General features: G+C 36.7%; 1 protein-coding gene across 10 annotated transcripts; it reads right to left on the bottom strand.

Annotated features, from left to right (window-relative positions):
- Positions 1 to 27,641, bottom strand: mdm2 (MDM2 proto-oncogene). Of its 10 annotated transcripts, XM_039769790.1 has the most exons (14): positions 27,615 to 27,640; positions 27,295 to 27,526; positions 25,067 to 25,162; positions 23,779 to 23,853; positions 23,620 to 23,694; positions 23,377 to 23,510; positions 22,755 to 22,804; positions 22,221 to 22,276; positions 21,459 to 21,561; positions 20,719 to 20,748; positions 14,371 to 14,531; positions 13,898 to 14,059; positions 10,526 to 10,597; positions 1 to 941 (listed from the first exon to the last, which is right to left on the bottom strand). In XM_039769790.1, the coding sequence occupies exons 3-14, from the start codon at positions 25,115 to 25,117 to the stop codon at positions 387 to 389; spliced, it is 1,524 nt and encodes a 507-aa protein (XP_039625724.1). In that variant the 5' UTR covers positions 25,118 to 25,162; positions 27,295 to 27,526; positions 27,615 to 27,640; the 3' UTR covers positions 1 to 386. The 10 variants fall into 10 exon arrangements, with proteins under 10 accessions (XP_039625724.1, XP_039625722.1, XP_039625723.1 ...); XM_039769788.1 differs by having other exon boundaries at positions 27,295 to 27,641; XM_039769789.1 differs by having other exon boundaries at positions 27,359 to 27,641.

The raw sequence follows: 27,641 nt of genomic DNA, 5'->3' as shown, positions 1-27,641 counted from the left end.
TTTTTTTTGCATTAGTCTACATTACCAAATATTTGAGCAGCTCTTCAGAAAGCGTAAAACCAAAACAGAAGTGCCTCTGATGAACTTGGACTGTTATAACTAAAGCTCTTGAAACTCAGTTTACTCCAGTTATTACAATAAAGCTAGAAGGGTGAAGCTATCATCCAATTTAAATTCTCAAAAACATTACTTTAACATTCAAATTTAGTAACTGAGTCAACCATCCAATCAGACTATAATAGTTAAAACTATGTTCTCATTTTCCCAAAAATGAGAATAAAGAGTATATTGTGTCATACAACCAATTGCACACCCACAATCTTAGCCATCAAGAATTCTGCAAAATAAATAAAACACAGGATGCAATTTATTGGATTTTTTTAAAATCAGCTGAAATATGTTAGCACAACCATCTGAATTGGCTGTCTACAGACAGGACACAGTTTGTTACGTTTCTTCAGTTTCTTTGCACATGTGTAACAAGACATGAGATGACCTGTTCTGCCATGAACAATGCAGCCATTTTTGGGTCTACTTTGACAAATAACACAAGGGTCCAAACAGCTTGGTGGAAGACAGGATTCTAGGCTGGCCTCTCTTTCAAGTTCAGGCACAACTTCTTGGCTGTTTAAAGTACTGTTTGCTGAAGTGGATGGCTGAGAACCCAAGATCTCCTGAGAGTCGCACGAAGTGGCACCAGATTCTTCAGGAGATGCATTTTTATATTTTTCTCCTTTGGAATCAATGGGTGGGTCATGTTTAGACCTCTTTCCATCAGGAACATCAATGCCCTCTTCAGTGCATGGTTTGTCCAGAACAGGTTCAATGCTACAGCTTTTGGAGTCATCAGGAAACCAATCTTTACGAAGGGACCAACATCTGTGGCAGTGTCGCGGAAGAGGAGGATTCACTTCTTCACATTCTGAACACTTCCAATAATCCTATGACAACAATATTTAGAGTTTAAAGTACATGATTAATTTGGGGGGGAAATACATTATTGCAAGTCCTCTACAGATATACTTCAAGCAATAGCTTTAGTCATGAGTGAATTACCTACTATTTGTCAAACTGTGTGTGTGTGTATGTGTGTGTATATATATATTATATATATATAAAATAAAACCAAAAACACTATTTCTTTATAATTGCAAATATGACTTTGTATTTAAAATATGAATTCTCATTGTGTTGCAAGCTATATCTTAAATAGGGCTGTGATAAATAGATTAAACTTTAAACATTTCATCACTTTCATTACATTAGAGTAATGGGCAAAACACAGGAACCACTGATGTATAGGATGGTAGGTAAATTGGTGACAAAATTGTTCCTGTGTGGATGTGAGAGAGCTCATCAATTGACTAACATGTGCATGAGAGACATGAGAGAGGGGGAATAGGATTGTAAATCAAACCTACAGCTATATGTCAGCAGAATGCATCAGTTAGCAACTATGATGCCTGGTTAATGTCTGACCATTTCTGAAACACTATGTATTAAAATATATTTATATATTATATATATATTTATTTTTTTTTTTAGCAAAATGGCATTTGCCCTTGTAAGTTTTTTGAGTTACTGTTCATTAAACTCAAACTACTCCAGAAGATTACTTGAATGTTTCTGGTTCCTTTTTTCATATACAAAAGAGCCTAACTTCCTTTGAGTACACAAAAAAAATCATAACATGCAAAATTTCCCTGAGATTTTCTTTAGATTTCTGGAGATTCAAAACTGAACAAACAAATTATTAAAATATACCTTGGTATTATAAATAAAAAAAATGTTTCCTATTTGCTCCATTAAACAAACACCTGTTCTACCTCCAATTAATTTTCTTTAGTTAATAAAAATATACAAGACATCAGCAACTATTTAATGGACTTCAACCAGGGCACTTATATGTGTAATACAGTCTGAGCTGCCCCACTATGCTAGGAAAAGCCGCCTTTGCGAGAGAAAAAAAAGCGAGAATTGACACATTAAGAATTTCACTGTTCTTTGCATGCGACAATAATGATCCTATTAACCTATAACAAGAGTAGCTAAACTGTTCTATAGTTCTCCGGTTAATAGCTGGTGGACTTGTTATCAAATGAAACTCTAACCAAGAGTTAATCAAAGATATATTTATATGCAGCAAAGAATTAGTAGTCTGAAAGAGGCCCCTCCATACAATTAAAATCATCTTAAGCCAATGTCACACACGACTTCGAGTAAGTGGGGGTGTCAAACTGCAAATGTATTTCATCAACTACAGATTAGATAACTGTGTAATGACTTTCCAGTACAGTTTTACAGTGTGGAAAGTTCAGCCGTGATGTCTGCCCCCCTTCACCCTCTTTATTTCCATTTTATTGTGCAGCATAAAACATAATACATCAGACAGAAAAGTCCCTCTTCTGCATGTCAGGTCCCAAACAGCACTGGTTCCTTACTACTTGTAGCTGCACTATATGCATTGTAATTCTAGGTGAGTGGTCATTGGTTGTCAGCACTCACACATACAGTACATGTCCCCCTCCGACATAAAAAGACAAAAATCAAACCTGATATTGTCAGGGTAAATCACAGACTGATTAGACAGAGTTCATAGGCATGTCAAACTACATAACAACTTGCTAAAATTATATAAAGGAAGTCTGAGAATGAAAATCACTGGAAATGTTGTGTAATGTGACATGGCCTCTAATGCAAGCTATGCTAATTGGAAATGGGCTAACACATTTCTTCATTCACTTTGACACAAGTAAGCTCATGCACTCTTTGGGCATCAAAGTTACTCTCCTTTGAACTCTTGGAACTGGATACTCTCAAATACAACTGAACACTCACGATGGGAATGAGAAGCTCTAAAATCCACTCTTTCAAGCTTAAGCTCTGTGCTAGTGACTGTACCCCTACATTGTAGGATTAAAGTTGGACAGTTTAACATCTGTGGCAGAGCGACGGGCACTAAGCAAACTCCTGTCAATCATGAATAATCCACTGCATCCACTTAACAGTGTCATCTCCAGACAGAGAAGTAGCTTCAGTGACAGACTTTTGTCACTGTCCTGCTCCACTGACAGACTAAAGAGATTGTTCCTCCCCCACACTATGCGACTCTTCAATTCCACCCGGGGAAGTAAATGCGAACATTAATTTTAATTTTTTTTCATTTTTATTACTATTTGATTTAATATTATTTCTTTGTATCAGTATACTGCTGCTGGATTATGTGAATTTCCCCTTGGGATTAATAAAGTATCTATCTATCTAGGGAGGCACAGTCTTACTTTAAGATGGCTTCTCAGCTTCTAAACTTATGCGCCAGACAGTGTTTCTATAAAAGATGCAGAAAACACAAAAAAACTGCCAAACACCCAATGCAAGATAGGGAAGGCAGCACCACAGGACCACATAGCAAAAACATTAAGTGCATTCCACTGCAAGAAAAGTTCTTCTCCTAAACCTCCAGAAACAACACACACATCCACCCAACACTGGACATCAATCTTAAAAGCTTGGTAAACTGTAAATAGCAAGGAAACAGCAGCTAAAGACTCTAGTAGGGACGCTCCAAGTGCTTGGCAGTCAATCTAAATCAGTCACTTTGTACCAAAAAAAAAGACCTGATCAGTGATCAGTAAATTGGCCAATCATAACAGGCAATCTTTTCAGCCCATGCTTTTCTAAATTTACTGTAATTCAGTGCAGTAATCTTCCTGCAGTGTAAACAAAGAACAGCACATTGAGGTTTGTTTTACCAGAGAGCTTAGCCTCAGTAATAAACTGAAAAAAAGGACTTGGAGAAGTCATCCAGTGCAATCAGACAAACAGTCATTCATTAAAGTAGCGTTTCTTGTTTTTTCATTTTATCCTTATTAACCAGACTCCATTTCAGTTTACACAACAAGCTAATTTTAAGTGCAGCAGATTACATTTTTAATTGAAAAAAGAAAAGATAGATGAATTTGAAATTGCTGCTTAGTAAACAGACAGCAAAATGTATATTTTACTTATAAACCTGTTAAGCATGTTAATCTTGTGTTGTCTTGATAAATAGCTTAAGAATATTGGATAAATTTGTGGCTTTGTAAAAGATTTGTGCCATGTTTTTGTTTGTGTGTCACACAGTATAAATTTTGGCAAGAAACAAGTATTTCATAATTAAAATGGTAATCAATATTTTATAATTACACTTCAAGAATTACAAATGGCTAGCTGATATACTGAAGCACAAACACCTTTATTATACATTAAATGTATATTTTAAATAGCAAAAAAGCAGTATTGCAATTATTGATTAAAAACTTTTAAGTACATTTAAGCGGTGTTTAATTGCCAATATCAACTGATTGTGTGAAAATATATCTTTTGTTAGAGAAATGGTGAAAACTCCTTTTTTAAATTAAGCCTTGCTTCACATAGGTAGACAATTTTATTTGTCCCACATTACAAAAAAAAACATACAAGGACACCTTGTAATTTAAGAAGCATTTTGTTTTCTTTTATGCCATATGTATTATGGATATATTTTTTTGTACATATTTTAAGGAAATGTTATTTATTTTAGTCGTTTTATGGTCACTGAACAGAAAGCCCACAATATTTCAATTTGTTAATGAAAAAAAAAAGTTAACATGTGTTCTATAATTTAATTACAAAAATACCAAAGATAAAAACTTTAATATAAAACATAAGGCTTCTATGCCTATGGTTAAGCAGAAGTTTAGTGTAAAACATTTTTAAAGGAACAAAGAAAAAGAAAACAAAAATCTGAATCAGCCTTTCAAGTAACATGAAATTGGTCATGTGCCTTAAAAAAAACCTGATTGGAGCATCCCTACTTCCTAGTGTTTGTTATTGTGTAACAAGCATATGGCCAGCTGTGTCAGGTATACTAGCTTTTACAATCTTTAAACTAATTTAGAAATAAGAGCCTTGAGTTGCAGCCTTACGGTTTAGTGACCTCTTATCTACAACTGTGCATTACAGCAAGGTTGAGCGAACTACTATATCAAGCTACAATTCCAAAAGAGAAACACTAAATGAAAATGTTTAAATTCATTAAACCATAAAACTGCTAAACAAACTAAAAGCAGACAATTTATTGTTATATGTTTGCCTCATCTGCCCGGTAGCTAATTTTAAGTTGATACATAAACAACTGCCATATTTTATAATCCTTGTGTATATAATTAACATATTGCTGTTTCTTTAAAATGATGGTTCGGATACCTTGTTGCAAGTTTAACCTAGCAAAAACCCTAATCAAAAGAAAAATGTAAGAAAAATAAAATGCAAGTCTTACTTAAATACCCCATAATTGCTGATGTAAGAAAACAGAAAGAAAATAATTAAGATCATTTGATCCATTCCTCTTCTCAATAGCAATAAATACAATGCTGATGCTATAACAATGCTAGCAGTACACTCTACTGCTAGCTAACCTCAGATTGAACAATGAAAGAAGCTTTATCCCGACTAAAACAGTTTTGTTTGTCCTTAGTTACTAAGACAGCCTATCTATATATATAATTCACTAAGGCAAGACAACCATGGAAAGCACGCCGGAAGGGGAGTGGATTCACTAAGTCGCCGACAAGTAAGACACCTATGGCGCATGCAGGAAGGAGCCACGCCGGAGGTGAATCACCATATGCAGCGTGTAAAATGGTTTGCGAGGGGTATTCCATGGGATCCTTAAAACAATCCTTTACAACTGAGGTTAAAACACAATGAAGTAAGCAGTCTTTAAAATCCGACTTTTCGGTTACGACGCACGACTGCGTGCACCATAGCAAATTGTTTTACACGCTACATACAGCAATTCGCATCCACGACAAACATGCGTCTTCTTAGATGCTCCTGCAGGAACATGGAACGTCTACGTGAGTCACAGGTGCATCTGGACTGTGCAAAGATGTTAATTTTCTCCCTGTGCTTAAAAATCATTAAAAAACCGGCCTGATTATGCGGCGTGTTGGCTAGTATGCTATATTCCTAGATTCTATTTGGATAAAAACATTAAAAGAGTACATAACAGAAGTGGTAAAAAGGGCAGATAAATTAAATACAATTTAAATATACAGTATGCAGAATGCTCCAATAATGCCTCCCCCAAGTCACAGTGTATAGGATCATAAATGTCTGTGCCTCTTTATTAGAATTAAATCTCTCAGAAAATGTATTTGCCGTCCAGCTACTAAACTGGTTACTGGTTTTATTATTTGGAAAAGCAAATACATAGCTAGTTTTCTTTATATGCCATTCAAAACATCTGTAAAGTTTCATCTGGTATAAAAGCAGCATACAACGAACAGCTGCAAAGAGAATCTCTCCAGAAACAAATCTCTCCGACACAAGCTTTTACAAAGTGTGGATCAGAAAGCAGGGCTCTCTTTTCTATCTCAGCAATACCATTTTTTCCATAAAACACTAATAAGCTTTGTCAACCTCTTACATTACGTGCTATTGAACAACATACCTTGGTATAAAAGAAATGATACTCATGTTTTGTTAGCTGTCCATCTTTTCCGCAATGGGATGAAAGTAATCCTTTTTTCCATGCTGCAGATCTTAAAGACAGTGTTACTGACACAACACTTTGTTCCCTTGAACGTCTCTTCATTTCAGACTTCCTTGCCGATTCAAGGTGACTGTTGTATCTCCTTCAGTCTTTAAAAGAGTCTTTTGTTGCTATTAACATTTATCTGCAGAAGACTTGTGATTGACTGATATGTTTTAACTAAGAAAGATGCTTTACATTTTTTCCATTTCATTTCAGTACATTAGGAGAGCTTCATAACCACATCTTGTATGTACTGCTTGCTTAGTCCTTTCGGTCATGGTCAGAATCACAATCTTCTCTTTGTGCATGAAGTTTTAAAAACGAAATGCCAACTTCCCATGGCCAAAGGTAGCTTGCCTACCTGGCTAGAACTTGAGCACCGGAGTGTCCACCACGAACTGAAGAATGGTAGTCTCTGTCACTCTACTGACTATTTTGTTTCACTGTTGGACATTTGCTGGTCTAACTGAAGTGTCATCTTAGCTTCATCAATGGTGCTCTTATTAGAGAAAACTTCTAGGAGTTGTTTTGTTGTATGTTGTTAGAAGTACCAGTTAAAGAAACATGAAAAATGGAATATTCAAAAGTCCATTTGTAAACGAATATTTTATTTACATAAAAAACAAAACAAAAATCACCTGCTATTAGAGTGCCTAAGAAGTAAGGTGATGGTAGGCACTGATGATTACTTCAAAAGGTGAGCTTCACATAGGTTTAGGCAACTTATGTATGGTCTCTAGAGGCAAATTCTTTATTTCACACAGAAGACAAAGAAGCTACAACAGCACTGTGTCTGAAGCTGCATTTTTATTCAACAGCAAGTTAATTAAATAACCTTCATAAGCAAGTACAGGCGAAGGTTTCTTCTAGCACCCTGTTAAGATGTGTAGAACTGTTCACCAAATCTTTTATATTTGAATTTAAATTTCAGAGACCTAACCCACCTATTTTTCATGTGATATACAACTATAATTAGGTTTTGCTTTCTGATTCCTTTACCATAAAGCAAAGTAGCTGTAAGACTATGGCTGAATTTTGACATAAATATCACAGCTAGAATTTGCTTAATTTTAACTTAGAAATATGCATGTAGCTGTACCAATTCATTGCAATTATTTTGCCACCTTGCTATGGGCATATGAGAATATGCCACTGAAAAAAGCAAGGAGAGTACAAAGTCAGTTCTTTTCAATAAACAGCCAAAAGATATAGACTTAAAGACCCAGCAAACCCATCACTAGGCAAATAAAGATTACAAAATAAGGGAATACTGCCAAATCTCCCACCCCAGGGGCTAAATATTTGTGAATATCTTTTGAACAGGAATGTGAAAGTATCCAAAAAAAATATGCATCCTTAGTTTTTACATCAAATGGTTACAACAGCCTCAGGATGCTCTTTAGAGAAAGTGATTTGTTTGAGTTCTACAGCAGTGGTTCTCAACCAGGATGCCATGGCCCACTAAGTGGTCCTATTATAGTTCTAGGAGGTCTGCATAATGACTGAAAATAACTATAAAATTGCAGCAAAATAGTCACTAAAAATGAAGCTACAGCAGGAGTGTCAAATTTCTCTTTAAAGTAGCCTACTTCATTAATATTGAAAATATTATATACAGTATGCAATGACCATGTTTTCTTAAAGACCCCCTTAGAAGTGCATTTCACATAGACTGTTTTCTTAATATAGTTTAGTTGGACAACATTTACACCTAGAATGAAAACATGTCTCCAGTGCCAACATCATGTCCAGATAAAAATCAGATGGACTCCTTACAAAGGCACAGAACTTCAGGTCATTGCTCACATTTATCTGCGCAGCATGTTATATTGCTGCATGTGATGACCCAAAAAGTAAAAACTACCACAGACGGCTATAGACAATTTTTCTCTTTTAACATTGTAGCAAAGATATGAAAGTCTCATGAAGGGCATAGCAGGTCAACTTCAAACATGCCGCTGCCATCACTGCGCTCCTTTTTTTAAAGCTGCACAGCTGTCAGGGCTGGTCGCCTGTCTGTGGCTTATCTGACTATTGGCACAGTCCTACACAATGCTTTGGTCTTTTCTGACAACTTGACTGATGTATACAAAGAGAAAACACATTTGCATTTTCATTTATGTTCAATGTGCCAGTTGCTGATGGAAACTCTAGTTCTGAACCCAGAGGATAAAGCACTACAAAACACATGGGGGTAAGTAACAAAATCATTTTCAGAAAGAGTACTTCAAGAAATTCAGCTCTAGTAAAAATAACAGTTAATAAAAAAGTAAAGGATGTTTTTGATATGGGCTATTTTGTATTACAATTTAAAAACAGACACTGTAATACCACTAGCAGAAAATATTCTTCGGTTAATAAATGTAAGTTCAAAAACAAGCAGCTTTGTTAAAACTGCAGCAAAATTATAGGGTGCCCTCCCATATTGTGGTATACTGGGGGACCTTTATTCTTCAAAGGTTTGAGAACCACTGCTCTACAATGACAGGTTGTTTTCACACTATTGCCCAAAAGAAAGAATGAATGACATCAATGTACCAGTTATCAAACTGCATCTGATCAAAAAACAGAATTGGACAACTAATCTCAGCCAAAAAGCATTAAATCTGAATGCAGTACCAGTCAACAGCTTGGACACACCTACACAAAGACGCATCAAATCTATAAACATATATGGAATTATGCAGTGATCAAAACTGTGTTAAATTAAAACTCTTATATTTGAAACTCTTCGTAGTAGTCACAATATAATGACAGCTTTTCACACTCTTGGCAATCTCATATCCAGTTTCGTAAGGTAGCTACCTGAAATTCTTTTTCAATAGTTTGCTAGCACACATGGCTGTTTTTTCTTCATTCATCCCAGACCATCTCTATTGGGTTTATTATTGGTGACTATGTAGGCCAGGTCATCTGTGGCACAATTCTGCCACTCATTTTTGGACAAATAAGTCTTGCAGAGCCATGAGCCCTGTTTTGGGCCACTGTCCTGCTCAAAAAACAATTGACACCTCAACTAAATGCAAACCAGACAGACAGTGTGTGCTTTCAATCCTAATTGAACAACAGAGTGTCACCAGCCAAGTACCGTGAAACCATTACACCTCTCTCCCCATACCATAAATTGGGAACTGCAGATTTAGACATAATCCATGTGCCTCCATTAAGCACTTAACTGGGCTATAATCCGACATAAAATTAATAGGTTATTTCTAAGGCTGGCGACTTTACTAAACTTATTTGCTGTAGCCAAGGTAAGTCGCAGTCTGACTTTTACTTTAGCATTTCTCGTTACAGCCTTCGTTTTCATAGATCATCATGTATTTGTTAACTATACTTAAAGCTTTCAATGATCTTGAAATACTCCATAATGGCTGACCTGCATTTCTTAAAGTAATGACAGACTGTCATTTCTCCCTGCTAAACTGACCTGTTCTTCCTATATTATGTACCGCTACAGCCAGAATAAATAGCACTATTCATACACAAGCTACCTTGTCACAACACAACTAACTCAAAACACACTAACATGGAAAAAAAACTCCACACACAGCAATAAGAATGATTTAATGATGTTGTTCAGCATTTTCTAACTCTAAATTTCATGAAAGTTCAAAATGAAAACTAATTTGCTGAGTGAGAGATGGGGGAGATAAAAAAAAAAAAAGAAAAAACATTTTTAAAAGAAATGCCACACATATAAGGACACTTCACTAATTGCATTTACCATAGAAACAAATTTTAAGTTTTTAAGCCTAAGCCTTTAGATCAAAATGTCTTCACAATTAAGAAAAAAAACATGTTCCATCTTATGTATCCAAACTTTTGACTGGTACTGTCTGTCAGAAACTGAATGTAATAGTAAACCCATAGCCAAACACAATGCACTTTTTTTAGATAGATAGATGGATGGATGGATAAAAAAACAACAAAAAATAAAACAGCTTTTAAAATTTATAAACTTACTGCTTCAGATATTTCTGTATCTTCATCAAAAGAATCATCATCTTCAGCTTCATAAATTGTAACTTCATAAACCTGTATAGACATTGACACGCAATTTAAACACAGTTCAGAAATGCACAACCTGAGACAGATTATGGTAAGTAGGAATGCAGCAATACCATTTTTCTCATGCCAAGTGCAAATACCCATACTTGCTTTTTGTATTTGCTGATACCATTGTAGTGAAAATGAAGGCAGGAAGATAAATACTATGTCCATCACCGGTTAACTTCACTGTTAAACATCAAATATAAGACTGATAATGTGGAATAATAAAAATTAAAAAAAAAAAATCCTCAATCATTTTTAAAATAGCTCAAATTTCACAGACAAAAATCACATGTAATTAATGTATGTAAACCAAACCAACATTGTTTCAAGTATTCAACATGGGATGTAATAATACAACACAGATTTCACAGGGATTTAGCTAAACATAAATGCAAAATCCCTTACTAGTATTCCATTTTTTAGGATAGCAAGCTCTCTGGCATAAAGGCCTACAGTTCAAAAGTCATTGGGGAACACCTGGCATTGGATAGGCCTAGGACTCTTTTGGGAAGGAAAGTGGCAGATTCCTTTTGATGAACAGAAGCATCTCTGCATGCTCAGCTGTAAACTTGTTTCTGGTTTCATTAACAATATGTATCAATGCACTAAATAATCTCTCACTCTCTACACTACTGCATGGGGGTTAAAGGTATTTGCTTGACACCCGAGATAAAGTGGGGAACTGAACTTTAACTAGCCAGGACTTAAGTGGTTTGTCTGAACAAGAAATGGTAGTCTCTTCCAGGTATGTTTCCAGCTGTATGGCACTTACATGTTCATCTATGATCTCATTAAATATACACTCCTAACTACTACTGGGCTGGTCCTTCCAGGGACTTTTGGTAAGGGTTGCTGCATAATCCTGTCCAATTGACTCTGGGCCACAAAATTCCTGTAGCTCCAGCAACACCATCTCTTGGGCATCTTGATTTTACTAATTGTTTTCTGATGATATGCATGCCAACTTTGTCGAATTACTAGACAAATGTTTGATAATTAAGACATTAAATGTAAGTGTAGAGATTGTTTCAAAATGCTACATAAATATTTTAAGAAAACTTAGCAATCAAACATTTTTTTTTCTTTTTTAATTAGGTAGCCTGGATAAGTAATTCATAATAAATTCTTCAAATTTATTTACAGATAAATAGTCATGGTAAGGAGTTGGGATGCAAATTTCTGAAAACCTATAAGTAACACGTGCAGTTTGTGGAAAAAAATTATATCTACATATATATCTATATCGATCTATATACACACACATACAGGGTGAGCCAAAATGAAGTACCACATTTCTCATGGTCATTGTGCAAGGTAGAGGCAGCCAAGTGGGATGGAATGGGATGAGGGGCTCCTTTGATAGGCGATCCCTCGTAGTTTTTAGTTGGCAACATACCTTGGTGCCGTGCGCACCATGCTTTCGCTGTCAAGTGTTCTTCAAAAACAACAAATCCATCATCACTACACAACATTCAGCGTGCAAACAAGCTTCTGCCTTAGGCATTTCTTACACGTTTGAGGAGGATTTTGCATGAGAACCTTAATTTCCATCCATACAAAATGATGGTAGTGCAGGAACTCACTAAGAAAGACTGGGAGACCCACAGAGATTTGTGCACAAACATTCTGCAAACCGTTCACCGAGGTGCCATCGTCATGTGCAGCGACAAAGCACATCTCCATTTGAATGGCTGCGTAAAAAAGAAAAACTTTCGCTATTGGACTGAAACCAAGACGACCGCACAGTGAGCGCGTTATAGTTTGGTGTGCCGTTGCAGAATTTGGCATTGTAGGCCCTTACTTTATTATGGGGGTTGAGGGGTGGGGATTTTGGGTTTGGTGCAACAGTCACCATCACTTCAGAAGGTTACACTGAAATGCTAGAGAACTGGAAGAAATTGATATGGTGGATGACTGGTTTCAACAGGTTGAGCAACAGCTCATACAGCGTGGAGATACATGCAGGTTTTGCAGGAGATGCTTCCGGGAAAGCTGATCTCCCTGAGCATTGATATCGGGTGGCCTTTACATTCGTCTGATCTTGCTCTGTGCGTTTTCTTATTGTGGGGCTGTCTCAAGTTGAAAGTATACACACAACGACCTCAAAACCTTGAAGTCCTCAAGGACAATATTCGTACACACACATATACACAATACTGGTCAAAAGTTTTAGAACACCTCGGTTTTCCTTGAAATTTAATCAAGCCGAAAGGTAATGAAAGACTGAAAATGGTGAAAAAGCAGTAAACTGCCAAAGGTGAAAAAGTAAACAGTAAACCGCCAAAGGGTTAAATTTAAAGTTTAGGTTAGAAACAACTGAATAAAGTAAATTTCAAAATATTACAAATGAGCCTTCTTCTGGGAATAACTAATAGGTTCCAACTTAGATGTTCTGCAGCAATTAAAGTAAATTAAGCCTTGTAAGTTGAAACCAACAATTTGTACAGGTGTCACAACTTCTGTTGATTATTAAAAACCCTCTGCCTTAAAGCAGAGTTGGAGTTCTGTACTGTGTTACTACACCCACAGAAGTATTACTTGGACAACATTACACTATAGAAAGTTGTAAATTCCAGTGATAATGGCAAAAACTGCAATTAACAAATGATAGGAGGCAGGGCATTATTACCCTTAGAAGGGTAGGCCTTTCATTTAGAAAATTACAAAAACAAATTAAAAGTGTCAGTAAGCAACGAGAGAGAGAGAGAGAGAGATCATGTTTTTATGCCACACTTTATAGTGGGCTTATTTTAATACCTACATATACATGTTTGGTATCATTCATTCAAGAATGTATCGCACTTTTATGCGATGCTGTTAGATTTCCAGATTCTTATTCAGTTTTAAATTAAAGACTAAAAAGTATCATCAAGAACTCACGTCCCATGAGATGGGACTTTGTGCCAAAAGATTTAACCAAGCCTGGGACCGAAAATATAAGACAAAGAGTAGGGCAGCTACTGTGCAGGCTTTTAAATGTTCGAAGCGCTGCATGAGATGCAGATCACACGTGAAAGAATTTTGCCTTTTGAATATACTGTAGTGCTACTACATTTATGTCAGGAACTACATCATGAGGCTTTTAGGGGCATCAGTATCTACTAGTCTAGAATTATTTTAAAATAGGGTGTACAAAATTACAGACATTACTACTGGATAGATAATAGGTTAATACTATTTTGTACAGACAAAGATTACCCAAAGAATATTTTATATTATGACTGAACAAGCCAAATATTTGATTAATGTATTATTTAAGCTTCTAAAAACACACCACAATACCTCATCATCTGCATCTGTTAGGTCCTGATCCTCCTCATCCTGACTATAGGTGTCAGAATAAATGGACTCTACTTCAAATTCCACACTAAAATTATCAGAGTTTGAGTCTTGACTAAACCAAGTCTCATCAGAATCCTCACTTCCAGAAGCATTTTCACCATCCTATAGTTTAGGAGAGAAAAAATAAATTGCATAAAAAAGTGTGTAAAACAACCAAACTATTAATGACCAGGCTGAAAACAAAAACTGTAATGTGCATGATATCCAAAATAAAAAACAAATACATAAAACAAAACAAAACACATGATAGGAACAGAATACAAAAGAAAATACTATTCTGAAATAAATAAAATAAACCAGGACATTTATACATCTAATTGGAAAATACTAGTATTAAAAAATACTAGATTTTAGATCTAAAATTAACAATTAAAACTGAGTTTTATAAAGGTGAACTGTTTAGTTTATCGTACCGGTTCCAAGTGAGAATCTGAAGAAGATATGCTGCTCACATGCTCTCTTTTCAAGCCGCCAATCACACACCATGAGAGACTGTCATCGAACGTTAGTGAGATGCTGTCCGATTTATGCCTCTTTCTATGGGGTTCACACTGCTCATCATTTACCGAGGTGTCTGTTAAGCAATTTTTTTTAAATAATGAAAATACTCTGCGAAACACTACTATACTCCAATACACAATACTATACCAGCCATAACATCAGGGAAAAAAAATTAAAATCACACATTAAACCTATTTCTAACTGAATGAAAAATTAAACACATAAATGTTCAAATATTCACTGAATATTCATGTATCAATTTATACAGAAAAAAGGTAAAACAAAACACTGCAGCTCAAAATATGAAAGCTATGCATGACACATTCTATTTACCTTTAAAAAAAAGAAACTGACATAAGGGAGGAAAAATGAAGAAAATGCTTGGGTAAGTGTCACAGTCTGTTCAAACTATGCTTTAAGACAGAGGGTTTTTAACACAAGAATTACCAAAGCTTATGAAAAAACTCATAAATCCGGACCACCTTAAATCAGCTTGCACTGCTCCAACGTCTTTTGTCTTATAAATGTGTCAATAAGCCCAAGGACTAAGCAGCCTGCTATCCCATCCTCCCACTGCCTCAGAAACGGCAAAAGCCTCTCCCTGCTTAAGCCTTGTTTATCAGGGAGTCGAGTACTTAGAGTTATATAGGCTAAAAAAAAAAAAAATATGTCATTATTTGGAACACATGCATTTCATGTGTGTTCCGTGTCTACAAAGATCTATGTAAGTGTAGGATGACGGAAAATGCAAGAAATGAACATATACCTAAAAGACTTTTATCATGTTTTAGTACTAACGACAAAATTTTGACATGATTCGTATAATGTGTGAAGACTGAAGACTGTGCTTTTAGTCACAGCTTCTATGGTATTACCGGCGACCTTTGGAATAGGAGGAAGCAGTTCTTAGCGCTGTACTACCAAAGAAACCGTGACAAAAAGCCACACTAACCCTATTTCTTTTTCTTCGGTTATAATCGTGAATAAAAGCGCACTTGTTTGGTTATATTTGCACCTTTTGTGAAAGTGCTTATTTGATATATCGGGTATGGTATAGCAGGTTGCTTGCAGATTGGGCTTAACACATTTACAAGAGAAAAGACAGTGACGGAGAGGTGTGAGCGGATTTAAGGTGCGCCGGATTTACGAGTTTTTTCGTAAGATTTGGTAATTCTAGTGTTAAGAAATCTAGAGAAATTGCGACACCAGTGCAAATTATTTATTTCAGTTTGCAAGGCCTCATTTACTTTAATTACTGCAGAACATCTGTAGGTTGTAACCTACTAGGTGTTCCCTGAAGGTGGCCAGTTTGTAAAATTCTGAAATTTTCTCTTTTCAGTTTTTGCTAATCAAAACTTTAAATTTAAACCTCTGACAGTTTATTGCTTACCTTTTCACATTTTTAGGTCATTCATCATTCACTTCAGCTAATTAAATTTGAAGGCAAACTGTAAAAACAGGTGGTGTTCTAAAGACCAACAGTGTATATACTTTAGCCTTTCTGATAATTTTGAAAAAACAAAGACCATCTGACACCAATGAAGTGTAGACTATACACGTAATATGCCAACAAATTGTCAAATTCTGTCATGCACAGTGATGCATTTGTGTTGCATTTACGGGCATTACCGTTAATAGTGCTTGCCTGCTCATTATAGCATTTGCAAGTATTAATCTGAGGTTTTGTTTTTAACCATTACAGTTGTCAAGTGTACTGAGTAAAGTGAATATTTTCCTTGCAAGCAATACAAACATTTAACATGTCACCATTCTCCAGCACCATGACAGACAAGACTGCATTAGTTATTTCATCCATCCAACCATCAGTTTTCTCCTACTTATGTCTGTGTCATGGGTGCAGCAGCCTAAGCAATGATTTCCAGATATCACTCTTCCCTGTCACTTCTTTCAACTACATACATGGGGATACCAAGGTATTCCCAGGCAAGGCAAGAGATATAATCTCTCCAGCTTGTCCCGGGTCTATTCCAAGTATACAGTGGGTATAGAAAAGAATCACCCCCTTTGAAATATTCCAATTTTTTTTTGCTTTACAGCCTTAAATGAAAACACACAAACCAATATTTTTCCAGCTTTACTTACTCAATGCAGTCTATAACATCCAAGTGAAAGATATCACAGCTACAGTTCAGAAGAATTAAAAAAAAAAAAAAAAAAAAACAAGAAATACTGAGATTAATAAAGGATCACTCCTCCCCTCCCTCAACAATATTTGTAAACTCAATCAGGTGTAAGTAACCCCCATTTTCATTGCAGACCATGGTTACTGGCTTCCACCTGTGATCAATTGTAATCAGTGCGATTAGTGAAGCATAAAAACAAGCTGTTCCTGGAGCATTCCCTTGCTTGGTAATGCAACTGACAGCTAACAACTGACTATGGGTGGCAAGCTACTTTCAAAAGATCTCAGGGATAGAGTTGTGGACAGACACAAGGCAAGAGATGATACAAAAAAAAACTCTCAAAGGCTTTACCAATTCCAAGGAGCACAGTAAAGTCAATAATAAAGAAGTGGCAAGTGTTTGGTACTACTAGATCCCTCCCTGGATCCGGCCGTCCCTCCAAACCGGATGGAAGAGCAAGGAGTAAACTGGTAAGAGAGGGTGCCAAGAAGCCAATGGCCACTTTCAAGGAGTTACAGGATTTTATGGCAAAAAGTGGCCATTGTGTGCACGTTACAACAATTTCACAAGCACTATACAATTGTGGCTTGTTTGGGAGGGTCACAAGGAAAAAAAAAAAACACTTCTCAAGAAAGGCAACATTAAGGCTTATTTGAGCTTTGCCAAAACGCACCTTGAAGATTCTGATACCTACAGTAAAGCATGGAGGTGGCAGCATCCTATTGTGAGGGTGTTTCTCTGCCACAGGGCCTGGGGCTTTCGTTAGTGTAGAAGGAAAAAATGGATCGGGCGAAATATCAGATTCTTGAGGAAAACCTGCTACCCTCTGCCAGAAAGTTGAAGATGGGCAGAATGTTCACCTTTCAACATGACAATGACCCAAAACATACAGCAAAATTGACAACACAGTGCCAGAAAGGGGGGAAAAAGTAAATGTCCTGGTGCGGCCTAGTCAGAGCCCAGACCTAAATCCCATTGAAAATCTGTGGAAAAATTTGAAGATAGCAGTCCAGCGACGCTCACCATCCAATCTGACTGAACTTGAACAGTTCTGTAAAGAAGAGTGTGCAACTATTTCTCAGTCTAGATGTGCAAAGCTGATAGATAAGTATCCCAACAGACTCAAGGCTGTCATCAAAGCAAAAGGTGGTTCAACAAAATATTGACATTGGGGGGGTGATCCTTTATTAATCTCAGCATGTCTTGGTTTTGGATTTTTTATAATTTTTCTTAACTGTAGCTGTGATATCTTTCACTGAGATGTTATTGGTTGCATTGAGTAAGTAAAGCTAGGAAGAAATATTTTGTGTGCGTTTTCATTTATGGCTGTTAAGCAAAAAAAATCCTCAACCCAGAAAGGGCACTCTACTTTTGCTGGCTGAGAACCATGAACTCTGAGTTGGAGGTGCTAATTCTCTTCCCTGTCGATTCACATTCTGCTGCAAACTATTCCAGTGCAACCACATCCAGCAGGACCACATCTTTCATAAGAAAAAAAAAAAAAAAAAAAAAGAGATGTGATACTGAGGCCACCGAACTAGACACCTTACACTCCTTGGTAGCTCCTAAAAATTCTGCCCATAAAAAATTATGTCTGGTTGGGCATACTCTCATGAATTTTTCAGAATCCTTGTGAAGGTTATAAAAAAAAAAAAAAAAAAGCTTGCTCAGTGTTCCACACCTAGGATGAAATCCGCATTGTTCCTCCTGAATATAAGGCTCTACGAACAGCCAGATCCTCCTTTCTTAAACCCTGACATAGGCCTTTCCATGGAGGCTGAGAAGTGTAATCCACCTAAAGTTGGAACACACCTTCTGGGTCCACTTTCATAAAGACAGGGACCACCACACCAGTTTTCCATTTCCATCTCTATGCAATGTTGTAGAGGTACGTCAGCCAAACATCATCCAGAGCCTTAAAGAACTCAGCCAAAAAATGAATGAATGAATAAATAAACCTCAGTAACCAGCTCGAGTGAAGTGCAAGTCCACCTCTCTGTATCCCACACTCCATCCCTGCTATAAACCACATGGGCAAAGCGCTTCTTCTCTCTCCTGTGTCACCTTACAGTTTGCCAGTATTGCTTGGAGTCCAGACAAAGGTATTTTCAAATGGACTTACTAAACTCCTCCTATAGCGTAGTTTATGCTTTGTTATTGGACTTCGTAAGTGATTGATTTTGTAGTTGTGTCATTGGATGTGTGACAGTATGTCTTGAAGGGCTGGGCTATTTACTGATCCCTACCTGGTTATGAGTTGGATCAGATGGTATGCGAAGATGCTAGACAGCGCATTCTGACATAAACAGAGCCCTATACACACCTGCTCCGATATGGAGGACTTCAGTTCGATCCGCCAGATGAATTACTAGTTATTTCAGATAACTTAAAATGTGTACTAGTGACGATTTCCAAAAATGCTATTCCTGCATACAGGGATGTGTAGGCTGCTAACCTAAGATTAAACTGAAGAAAACACACTAAAATATTAAACCAAGAACAGGGTTTTACTATTACCCTTTAACTGTAATTTAAGGCATCCAGTAAAAACAGAACAGCACTTTAGGAGCACCAAATGTGGTCTCAATATCAACTCCCCTGCATACAACCACAGTACTAACAACCTTGGAAATACATAAAAAAAAATACCTCAATGCCACCAATTCCAAAACCAAAATGTTTCATTACATTTTAGACTGTGTATTCATATATTGATGCTCAAATGACCACACAAACATTGATGTATCCACCAAGCCTGGACTTGAGCAGAGCTAGAGGTTGCATTTCTTTCAATTACTTTTTCTCAATATGCTTTGAGTGTATGGCAACTAGGAATGACTTAAACAAGGCAATGGATTGATTTATTTATTTTTTTATAATTGCTTATATTCATATTCAAAACAATGCAATTTTTCCCCCAGAGTTCTACACAAGATTATAGGCAATTTGTCATCTTATAATTTCAGTTCTGACCACCTACTTGCATAAAAAGAAAAATGTCTCATTCTTTCAATGTACATGCTATGGTCCATGGAATCCCAGTCCCGATTCCCATCTCTATCACACACTAACTACTGATTTTTTTATTTTCTAGTTTGAGATATTTCAACTCTGATGTATCAATAAGACATCCCTTTTCATCTTTCCCGATCATTTAACACCTTAAGCCAGTTACTAAGAGGCTTAAAATTATCCCGCACTACTTAAAAGAAATTAAGTTTGACACATAATGGGATCCAAATCCAACTGAAGAGTGGCATTATGGAATTTACTAACTCTCTAGAGGCAGATTTATTTTGGTCATGGCTATAGGCCATTTTTTTTCTGTGGTAGATCACTTTTTAGATGTCAAATCAATTTACATATAAATTATGTAAAAGTAAACTAACAAATATTAATATTCTATGCGTGACCATTATGGTTTAAAAGCCATTTGCAAGCATTGGTAAATCACACTGCAATACATGGAAGACACTTTTTTTCTGCCCGTTGCTACAAATTAGTCACATTTCAGATTTTTGTTCTCATAGGGGGCTGGAAAATAATGTTCAGTTAGCCAAATTTGCCTAGAGAAGACTGTGTGTGTGTATTGATGTTCTCTATCATTACACTGCCAGTTAAAGTCCCATCTATATTTACAGCGCTTAATAATCCTTCATCATTCTTTGTTGTGGGTTTTATTTTGAGAAACAGGAATGCGACAATAACCCACCACAAGAATAAAGAAAAACACTGTTACTGTGTAAAAACAGTGACTGCTAGAAATTAGTGTTAGATTGTAAGGAAAATGAATGCCCAATCTTTAAAACTAATGGCATTTTCTGTCATTTCAAATCACAAGCAGCAACGTTGTGATACACAAGGCTTTTTCCCTTCCTTGACCAACTAAAATGGTATTATTTCTTATGACAATAATGACTGAAACAACAAACACTTAAATAGACACAGACTGAAATCACATAATTAACCATGTCAGCTCTGAAAACAGGTCGGTTCAGACACTGAAACAGCTAAAGTCAAGTTACTTGCTTTTCATAAGCCTATAACATCCTGCAATTTTTCCAATTTCACATATAAAAACACAAAGGAAAATACCATTGCCACTAATTTACTTACATTTTGATGGCAAACCCCTCCTCCACAAGGCTAAAACCAGAAACAAGAAGTACTTTGCATTAAAGCCAACATGAAAGCAGACATATATGCAAATGATTAAGGTTTCACAACTATTATTGCCACAACTGCCCTTCAAACAATGACTGCTATCTCAGGAGACTTGTTGATAGAGCACAGAGCACACCAATATTGCCCGATTAATGGTGACAAAAAAAAAAAAAAAAAGTGGTCTATGGGTGACCCAAATGTCAGATATACTCATTTTACAGGACGATGGTTGGAGGATTGATTCCCTGTCTACTCAGAGGGATCTGGAAGGACAAAATGGCTCACCACAAAAAGAGAATCAGTTTGTGCAATAGGCTATCATATTGCCTAAGCCATCACTAACTCACATTCCCAAATATTTAGGGCATGTTACCCATCACTGGGATAACCCTTGAAGAACACAATAATAAAACAATATTTATTCTGACACAGGCATCAAATAATGAATGTGAATTGTGTGTAACCAGCAGTCTTCTTGTTACCTACATTGAAAGAAAATACTGTATTACAGCTGAATATATATTGCCCACTGATGATATGCAAAGCAATAAAAATGCAACAAAGTATGTTAAGTGCAATTTAGCTTCTAGAATATTTTGAACCATTAGAAGACCAGCAAAATATTAACTTATTTTCTACAAGTGCAAAAACTGTTCTGAACAAAAATAAAAGGGGCTTTTCAAATTCCTCACCTGATTCACTACTCCTGCGGCGTCTCCATCCAGAGGCAGCTGCATTGCATAGCTCTGTAGGAGTGTCAATATTTGGCATGGAAGCACCTTGCTCAGCTTCAGTCTTCACAAATTAAAATGAAAGCAAGAAATATTTTACATTCATATATACTTTCAAAGCATTAACATTTTTAAAATGTGAAACGGAAAACTACATTTTTTTCACCCTGATATGAAAATATTATTTAATTAAAAGATGTGATATTAATTGTCATCTAATAAGTTCAATACTTAAAGGTGACCACATCCCACTGGACTTTAGTGCCTGCGGGATTTCATTTCAGCAATGCTGGAATGTCCTTCCAATTGTTATCAAAAGTTATAAGTTTGAAAACACAAGATAGTTCTGATAGTTCTACAACTATTTTACTAACACCTGGAACTCGTTCTTGATTAAGAGATTAAATATACATTTAAAAGCAATAGTATTTAAAGCTACTGTGTTACATGTTTACGATGCAAAGCAAACAAAGTTTGCTATGTACACATGGTACAATGATTTGCATATCTCCTTAAAACAGTTGACAAAAATACATTACTCAAAAATAAACATGCATAGCATGCACACAACATATGTTCTTAAGATTAACTATTTAGCAACCCTTCAACCCTATATATACACACATACCCATGACTAGTGGGTAGAACTATTCCTGAATCTACTGGTGCAAGTTCCATTGGTCACAAGGAAGGGGTAGGAAAAACATAAAAGTACATGCTTACCTCTTGTCCTTTGTCCTTTTCATTTTGGTGAGCATTTATTAAAGGCTTGGAGTTATCTACAGAAGATAACAAAATATCAAAGTAATAAAAATGCATTAATTAAAACGTTCAACAGTTTAACCATGCTGACAATGCAACATTTAACAAAGACACACTATAAAGCCTATTTACTAAGAGCTTTGAAACAAGGAATTAAGATGTGGCAACATCCAGGTCACTGGTCAAAAACCAACTGCATATCAGCAATGATTCACTAATTAATTATAATACTCCTGATTTACATCAAAACAAACCATTCTCCTTATTCAGGAAAAGCTGTTGAAATGGCAATACCCAATCCTGTCTTCATCAGAACTATAATGTAGCATACACACAATGACTGGGAGAACTTGGGTGCCTCCCTGTGGAAAGTATGTAAATTATGTGACCAATCACTTTAACAACGACTACAACTAATCTACCTTTTATACACAAACTTGGATAATTTAATGCAAACATTTCTTTTTTTCTCAGAAACCAGTATTAAATCTTTACCTGTGTTTTTAACAGCTGTCAGGTTTTTTGAAATCATTGCATACAGAACTCTGCAAAATAAAAAGTTTGTGCTAATAAGTTTTTGTTTTTTAAATATTGCCAACAATTTGGTCAACCACTAAAATAAGTAAAAGCAATAATAAATAAAAGGCATAAACAATAAACATATAGCTTTAAAAGACAATGTGTAAGTAAGTAAGTGTCTTCAACTAAAAGCATACAAAAAAAGCAGGTTCTCTTTAGATTGTACATGCACCTACTTTTTTTTTTTGTTTTTTACTTTTTACAAAACATAAAGATGCCCTAATGATAAACTCATGTGTACTGAAGGTAAAGGGACTAATTTGATTCTGATGTGCAATTCACCAATAGTTGTCCTTTTTAAAATATTTACTTTCATAATGTTATTTTAAAATGCATATTTTAAGGCCTAGAGGCTGCTTTCATTCCAGTGCTCACAGCACATTCCAAACAAACAAAAATACTAAACATTAATGTGAGTGTGTCAATTTTAAATCTTGTATGTTTAATCACTTTTACAAGCTTTTCTGATATGTTTGCTCTCTTATATAATTGCATATTCCAGACAATATGCCATCTTTCATTTGTGTATTACAAGTACCGTGGTTCTTTAACAGAAAAGCTGTGCACGCCCAAAACATCTCCAAGAAGATCATTAGAGCAGTGGACTATGTGTTGCTGTTTCTTGTCATACAGCTCTTTTTCCATGATGTATTGCCCAAGGTAAAACATGACCTAAAATGCACACATAAATTGAAAAAATAAGCAAACATAAGGAGAGGCCACCAGGAGATGTGTCTATCAAAAACGACAGGAATTAAGATGTCACTGCCATCTAAATTACCTCTTTCATTGTAAAAATCTCTTTGTCTGCCCCAGCCTGCTGCAATAGTGTGTGAAGCTGCTGTTTTGGTTTCACCTACAAGCAATGGATTCGTCAGTTTAACCCAAATGGAAAGTAAGCAGAAAAACATGAACAATTTAACAGAATGTCAAAACTTACAAGTTTTTCACCATCCATGGTACTCATTGAAGAGCTGCTTAAACAGTTGCTAGCAGAGTCTGACATTCTTATTGTCTGCCAGAAATAGATACATTTAGTCAAAAATAAACAAACAAATCTGTTCAAAAGAAAACACAGGATAGTTCCTATGAAATTTCACTGACGTTTTCAGGAGTCCTTTAAAAAACAAATTAGGCATCATCCAATTCTATACTTAATGTATACTCAATACATAAAGTACGTTCTTACCTTGTGCAGTAAATAGAATACATACATATAACTTAATCTGAACTGTACATAAAGTGCATCAGGACGACGGTAGCTAATTTGACAGTCTGCTTGGCCCCGACGACGAGCAGTGTGCAATTTAAAGCTGCAGACGGGGCATGTCAGGGCGACTCTCCGGGCTGGGCGCTCATTGCCTACTCGCCGGCGTGGGGGCGGAGTCTGACATGTAGCTGCTTGAAGCGCTGACTCACGACACCAAAAGGGCACGCGCTGCGCGTGCACCGTGAGCCGTGCCTCGACTTGTCCGCATCGACTCTGCACTCCACAGGCAAACAATGCCAAGGAAGTAGGGAATTGGCGGCTAGACTACTCATCTCTTAAAACGGGGCCCTCCTATCGTTGCGCAAGACAGTCTCCTAATTTATATATACACACACCCACCCGTCTACAACCAACAAGGGAACACGGCGACGTCTGGAAGTACTGTACCATATTGGCGACACTTCACATCCAAAGGAGGACCAGGTACCTTGAGATTAAAGACTGCCATCAATTATAAGCATGCAGTCACAAAATGCGACTAGATGGACAAAATCTCTCAAGTAGCCAAAAACTGCCGCCTTGATTATTTCATGAATGAGGCACAGTTTAAACTTTAAAGAAAGCAAAAGCCACAAATGGAAAATATAACAAAGAATATCTTCGCAGTACAATCAGTTCAAGATATTATTATACATATAAATACACAAACGCAAAACAAATTAGAAATCTCCAACTCTGGCACTTGCACCCCTTTATACTGCTGAAATCTTTTTTTGTCCATTGTAGTTTATGTTGAAGCCCCATGTCTGACTGACTGGGTGAGACACATACTTTGGAGTACAGAACATGCAGCCTAAGTGCACAACTATATCTTAGTTCTGTCCTTATAACTGTTAGCTTTAAAAAGACACGGTTATCAATACAGCCTTCTAAGCCACTGACATCTACAGGATTTGGTTATAGCAGAAAAGCTAATTTACCTTCCAAAATATCTTAACACAATTTGAGCACTACCTACCGTTGTGATAGGTGATTGGTTACTGGCACTTAAATCCCATCCACGCCCCATCACACACTCGCAAGCCAACGATTTTCATTTTTCCCCTACATGCATCTTTGTAGAATGAAAAAAGTCAATTAAGGCAGCAAGAAAACTCCTCACAACTACAGTAATATAATTACTGAAATACAGTAAATGCACAAACATAAGCAATTCCTATTCTTTCTAACCAGGTACTGACTAGCCTCAAACACAATTAGCATCTTCTATATGAGACATCCATTAAAAATGGAGAAAATTGAAACCAACGGTTATATAAAAATAAAAGAGAGCCCTAAAATAACATTCAACATTTGCTGGGCTGACTGTGTCTGTTATAGCTAGCATACAATACATCTTCTACACAGGTTCGGGCAAAAACGACTACATTTCAAGATTAACTAACATTCAATGCACGACTAAGAGCCACAAGGCAAAAACCGAGCTGTCACGAATAGAAGAAAACAATGCACTTTTTTGTAAGATGAAAATAGTGGGGAAGTGTGAAAATTAACCTGACCCTGCATATTGAAAACAGAAGCAAAGGGCCGATAGTCCTCACAACAGAGCAGTCAGATCTTTTTGCAAAGAGGGATAGGCCAGGGGCTACCTATGGTATTACCTCATCACCTTAGCCATCACACCACACAGTTTATTGTAACACTGAAACAAAACCCCGTATTCCGTGACGCTAACAGAAGTAAGATGGGTAGTTTGGCACAGTCGCTAAAGCTTTCACAGTCAAACCCCGGGATGCTGTGTCCAAATCCTCCTGTTGACACTGACAGCATAAGCAAGTCACCTCATCTGCCTGTGCTTCAATTGAAAAAACAAAAGAAATAGAACCAATTGCGTCTCAAATGCAGCAAATCGCCTTGGTGAAAAGCGTCAGCGAAAAGTGTAACAATAGTAGTAGCAAGTTTTTAAATATATATATTTTTTAATCAGTATGCTGCTGCTGAAGTATGTGAATTCCCCCTCGGGGATTAATAAAGTATCTAATGAGGCATATTAGGTACCTTTCAAAACTTGACAGCATCGGCCACGTGGCCGCTTCTCTAACGTGCTTCTTTCAATTTTAATAAAAATCAGTAGCGTTGGACTTGATTGGAAAAAAAAATTACACGCACTTATTTTATGTCCACCATTCTAAATAAACTGTACATCTAACAATAAGAGAAAAAACAAAGCGCATAATGTGGAGAGTACGCGTCTAAAGTGGGATTGTCGCTGTCACACGCTAGTCCAGGCTGCAGTCTAAACCTGCCACAAACCCTGAGCTCTTCGGCCAGTCAGTAGTCGATAAAAGATTCTAAAATAAACCTGTGACAAAAGAGAAAGTGTGCTACACATCTCTTTAGGGGAATAATAAACAATGCAAACATTGCAGGGGGCGCCTGGGGGAGTGTCATTTTTTAATAAGAACGAATTTCACACTAAGAGGAAAAAGGGGTTAACTTTCCAAAGATCGCTTTAGTCTTCAAAGGGAATACGGAGGACTTCGAGGTGCCACCTCTGATTTAAAACAATGCGGTTTCTCTTACCTCTTTCATGCCGGTCTTGTTTTGAGCCATTTCCTTTCACTCTCGGGTTGTTCTCTGTACAACGCTACAGGCCATGTAGTCACCGAATTTGGATATAACTATGACAACACGGAACAAATCACGAGAGCAACACTAAAAAGCCACGCGTATGCATTAAATGCAGCAATCTTCGAATGTGCAGAGCGCAATTCTAAGGTACTGGACAGCCGGGGGACATCCGAGCAACAGTCGTTGACAAGAGACCACCTCGAATGGGTCGAGGAGGTATATCACACAATACTAAAATGCTCATCCAATTACTTTCAAATTATACCCGGCCGATTTATAGTTGGTAAAAGGTTAACCTATACACGTATAACAAGGAAGGGAAATCAGAAGCACAAGGAGAAAAACAAATGGAAAGACAGCGACATTTGATAACGCAAACACCAGCGCTGACAATATGTGTGCAGCATGAAGACTGGACTCCCGAAAGTTCCCAAACTATTTTATTCGACACCCCAGGGTGCATTTATCGTTTACCCGATCTTAATTGGTCTCTAAATACATTTGAAAAATACTTTCTAAGCACTCATTTAAATCAAAATCGTCAGATCAAACGAAAGTATGCATCCACTTGTAAAGACAACAAACAAATAAAGTTAAAATATAAATAACACTCACTTTTTGCAACTTCTTTCCGAATTCTCTAATGTTTATAGCATCAGCACCCAGAACAAACTCGTACCTGCGTTTTCCCTCGGCTTGCCCGAGATGTGTTGGGAAATTCTAAGGTCTCATAGGCCTTGCAAATATCCAAACCACGTCGTTTCACTTTTTCTTTTGTAGCTCACGCGCAACTGATAGGTCGTAGCGAATCATAATCACAGATACGCACACATCTGCTATCGTTTCTCTAATAGTAATAAAAAATGAAAAAAAAGTCAGTCGAAAGGCACAACCAACATATTAAGAGGCCTACATTAAACGGGAAGTTTTACAACCTCGCACGTTGCGGAGCGCATGCGCAG

Source organism: Polypterus senegalus, chromosome 11, assembly GCF_016835505.1.
Source record: "Polypterus senegalus isolate Bchr_013 chromosome 11, ASM1683550v1, whole genome shotgun sequence".
Taxonomy (NCBI): Eukaryota; Metazoa; Chordata; class Cladistia; order Polypteriformes; family Polypteridae; genus Polypterus; species Polypterus senegalus.
This window is presented reverse-complemented; position numbering and strand designations above follow the sequence as displayed.

Coding starts and splice junctions, on each gene's coding strand:
- mdm2 (XM_039769788.1), bottom strand. CDS start 25,117: ATGGGGCGTGGATGGGATTTAAGTGCCAGTAACCAATCACCTATCACA. Junction 23,695..23,778: donor CCATGGATGGTGAAAAACTT/GTAAGTTTTGAC, acceptor CATTGCTTGTAG/GTGAAACCAAAACAGCAGCT. Junction 14,060..14,370: donor CAGATTCTCACTTGGAACCG/GTACGATAAACT, acceptor CCTAAACTATAG/GATGGTGAAAATGCTTCTGG.